At 34.7% G+C, this 3,544-nt stretch overlaps 1 protein-coding gene across 1 annotated transcript; it reads right to left on the minus strand.

Annotated features, from left to right (window-relative positions):
* Positions 1–1,156: 1,156 nt before the first annotated feature.
* On the minus strand, positions 1,157–3,340 carry LOC140321357 (spindlin-Z; the record flags this gene model as incomplete). Its single annotated transcript, XM_072398145.1, is given in 2 exon segments — positions 1,157–1,390; positions 3,087–3,340. Coding segments are annotated over 2 exon segments (488 nt in total), but the record flags the coding sequence as incomplete, so codon positions are not given.
* Positions 3,341–3,544: the final 204 nt, after the last annotated feature.

Raw genomic sequence — 3,544 nt, forward strand, 5'->3', positions numbered from 1 at the left:
TAATTGGACAAACTAAAAAGCTGAAAATAAAATGTTCATTTCTAATAGTTGGTTGAAAACCCTTTGATGGCAATGACAACCTGTAGTCTTGAACTCATGGACATCACCAGATGCTGGGTTTTCTTTGCTGTTTGTTTGTGGGCCATTCTGTCCGAAGTTTAGTCTCCAACAAGTGAAATGCATGCTCAATTGGGTTCAGATCAGGTGACTGACTTGGCCATTCAAAATTATTGCACTTCTTTGCTTTAATAAACTCCTGGGTTGCTTTGGGTTAATGTCCATCGGTATTATGAAACGCCTCCCAATCAATATGACTGCATTTAACTGGACATGAGCAGACAGTATGTCTCTTAACACCTCAGAATTAATTTTGCTGCTTCTGTCCTGTGTCACATTATCAATAAACACTAGTGTCCCAGTGCCACTGGCAGCCTCCTTGCACACCGCCTCCGCAATGTTTTACAGATGACCACACGTTGTCTGTTCACAGCAAAATCCCACATACAAGCAACAAGCATGACATAACGAAGGAATTGCCCACACCAGCGCATGAAATGGCCTTTGAGTCAATTGTCTAATTACTTTTGAGCCCCTGAAATGAAGTGATTGTGTTAAAAAAAGGCTTTGGTTCCTCACATTTTTATGCAATCTTTTTGTTCAACCCACTGAATTAAAACTGAAAGTCTGCAGTTTAACTGCATTTGATTTGTTTCATTTAAAATTAAATTGTGGTAATGTGCAGAGCCAAAATTAGGAAAAAAATTTTCTCTGTCCAAATATTTATGGACCTAACTGTACGTGTTAGACAACAACAATTTTTAGAAATTCAGATGAAACAAAAAAGAGGTCCACAAACAAAAAGATTGCACATAAAAGAATTTATTTACACAATTTTAGGAGGTACACCAGAATTGTATTAAAAAAATACAGAATTAACATGGAGGGGGTATACTTCTAAATGCCAGTAACAGTTTACAATGAGAGAAAAAAAAAAAAAAAAAAAAAACATTTGATGAAGGCTTAGGTTTTTAGGTGTTCTCAGCACACGCAATCACACACACACTGCACTAAAGAATAATAAAAAAAAAAAAAAAAAAAAAAAAAAAAAGCATTGATTTAGTCATTTTCATACTAAGCTTAGAATGTCATTACTTACTAGAGTCTGGCATGATACGAAGATCTCCTTCCTTATAGTCATCTAAAAGCTGATACATGTATAAGACAGGGTCCTTTTCATATGTTATATAAAACCATGTATTCATGATTGGTGCTCTTGCTAAAACCATCCCTCGCCATTCGTCCTTAGAGCCATCTTCTGTTTCAAACATGTGTTCCACAGCTTTACCAATCATTGTGTCGGCCAAATGGGCATCACTAATTCTGGATGAGGCTAAAAGAAAATATAAAAATGTTATACATGTACCCTCCCCCAATATCATTACTCTGTTATGAAATCAGAAATCATTTAAGAAGTGTATATATATATACACACACACACACACACACACAGGGTGAACCAAAAGTAGGCGGACAGTAAAGATTTATTTTATGGTGTTTGTGTTATGGTGTTATATTAAATTTATAACTACATTTTATATTATATTAAACTTATACCTAAATTTTTTTAAATATAATCTTTTTTACTTTTCAGATAGTTCAGAGAACCCATAATGGCAAACAAATTAAACACTGATGCAAGAAAAAGGCAATTTAGTGAGATTTTGCTGAAAGAAATTAGAGAAAATCTAATAATTTTAGATAACATTGTGTGGAGCGATAAAGCTTCTTTCAAATTATCCGGTCATAATAACAGACATAATTGTGTTTACTGGCATAGTGAAAATGTGCATGTAACATTAGAGCAACAACTAAACCAGCCTGGTGTCACTGTTTGGGGTGGTATTTCAAGTTCTGGTGTTTTAGGACCAATTTTTTTTGATGGAACAGTCACAGGCGATAAGTATCTCGAAATTCTAAGGAATCAAGTTGTTCCACACTTACAACAGCCTAATTCACATGACCTTTATTTCCAACAAGATGGGTTACAGTATTTAAGAGCAGTCCATAGGTATCTCAATGAAAAAATTGCCAGAGAAATGAATTGGCGGAAGAGGGCCAATTGATTGGCCAGCAAGTTCACCCGACTTTACCCTAATGGATTTTTTCTTTTGGGGAGTATTCAAGGACAAAGTTCATAGTCAAAAACCACAGTGTTGGTGATTTGAAAAATTACATCAGAGATGCATTTCAAAAAAAATTAATACACAAAGATACTTGTGCAAAAACGTTTGCCGAAGCAAGAAAGTTAAAATTTAAAGCTCTGTAAATTGCGATGAACAGCAGCTTGAGCACCTGCTTTTTTAGTGCTTTTATATTGTAAAAATAAATGTAATAATAGTTTATCAAAATTTAATTGTATTAGTCAATATAATTGTATATGTAATCTGAAAATAATTCATTATCATTTACTGTCCCACCTACTTTTGGTTCACCCTGTGTGTGTGTGTGTGTGTATATAATATATATATATATATATATATAAAACAAAAAGTCACTCATCTCAGTAACCTATTTAGACAGCTTATTCCAGACTTTAAGACACTGAAAAATGTTCACATTCTAGGGGAATTAGGTCTGGTAAATTCTGTTAACTATTTAACCTATTTTTGAATAGGATTTTTTTTTTTAAGGGGTGTATCTAAAATGTGTGATAGGAAGGCAGCCAGACTATATTTTGTTACTATGCCAAATATTTGTTTAATAAAGTATTTACCTTTCATCCAGAATGAGATGATTTGAGGACATTTCCACCAGGTGTGGATCAGATATAACCTTTGTTGTGTTGTCAACTCCAGCACCTGTCAGAGGTTGTTAAATGGCATGTAATAAAAAGATCTCATGTACCAATGGGTAGTTTCTATGAAGTTTCCAGTATAGGTCCCCTTCTTCCACTTGTGACATTCTCTCCACTCCCCTTTTGCACCTCAACTTTCTTATAGTTTCTACCTTTTATAGCAGGCTTCTCTATCAACAAACTGTAGTGAAGTTATCTGGTATACACAATTTAAATAGACTTGAATGCTTACCAACTCTGTCTGGAAGAACCTCAAGAGCCGATACCCTTTCATCCTTGTGAAGTTCAAGTCCATAAACACAATCAAAGCCATCATACTTTATAAGATAAAGGGAAGGGTTTACTGGCACTTGATCTAGAACAGTTCCTTTCCATTGGGTTATTGGACCACTACCCTCCTTCCATCCATGCTGTATTCTGCAACCAACGATGTTTCTCCTTGGCTGGGAAATTGGTTTGCTTGGTCCCATGTTATTGCGATGTTTCCTGAAAGAAGAAGCGAAATTTACTAAAATATAGTAGTATACAGCAATCATTTCAATGCAGACCAATGCAGTTTTTATTAGCACAGAACATTGGATTTCTGTGGAGCAGTGTAGCAAAAAAATGTTCCTAATCATTTAAACTTTCAAATAAAAAGGAACAGGTCTCTGCAAAAGATGACTGAACAAAATGCAATAACAAAAAAAA

This window comes from Pyxicephalus adspersus, unplaced genomic scaffold, assembly GCF_032062135.1.
Source record: "Pyxicephalus adspersus unplaced genomic scaffold, UCB_Pads_2.0 Sca2825, whole genome shotgun sequence".
NCBI classification, from domain to species: Eukaryota; Metazoa; Chordata; class Amphibia; order Anura; family Pyxicephalidae; genus Pyxicephalus; species Pyxicephalus adspersus.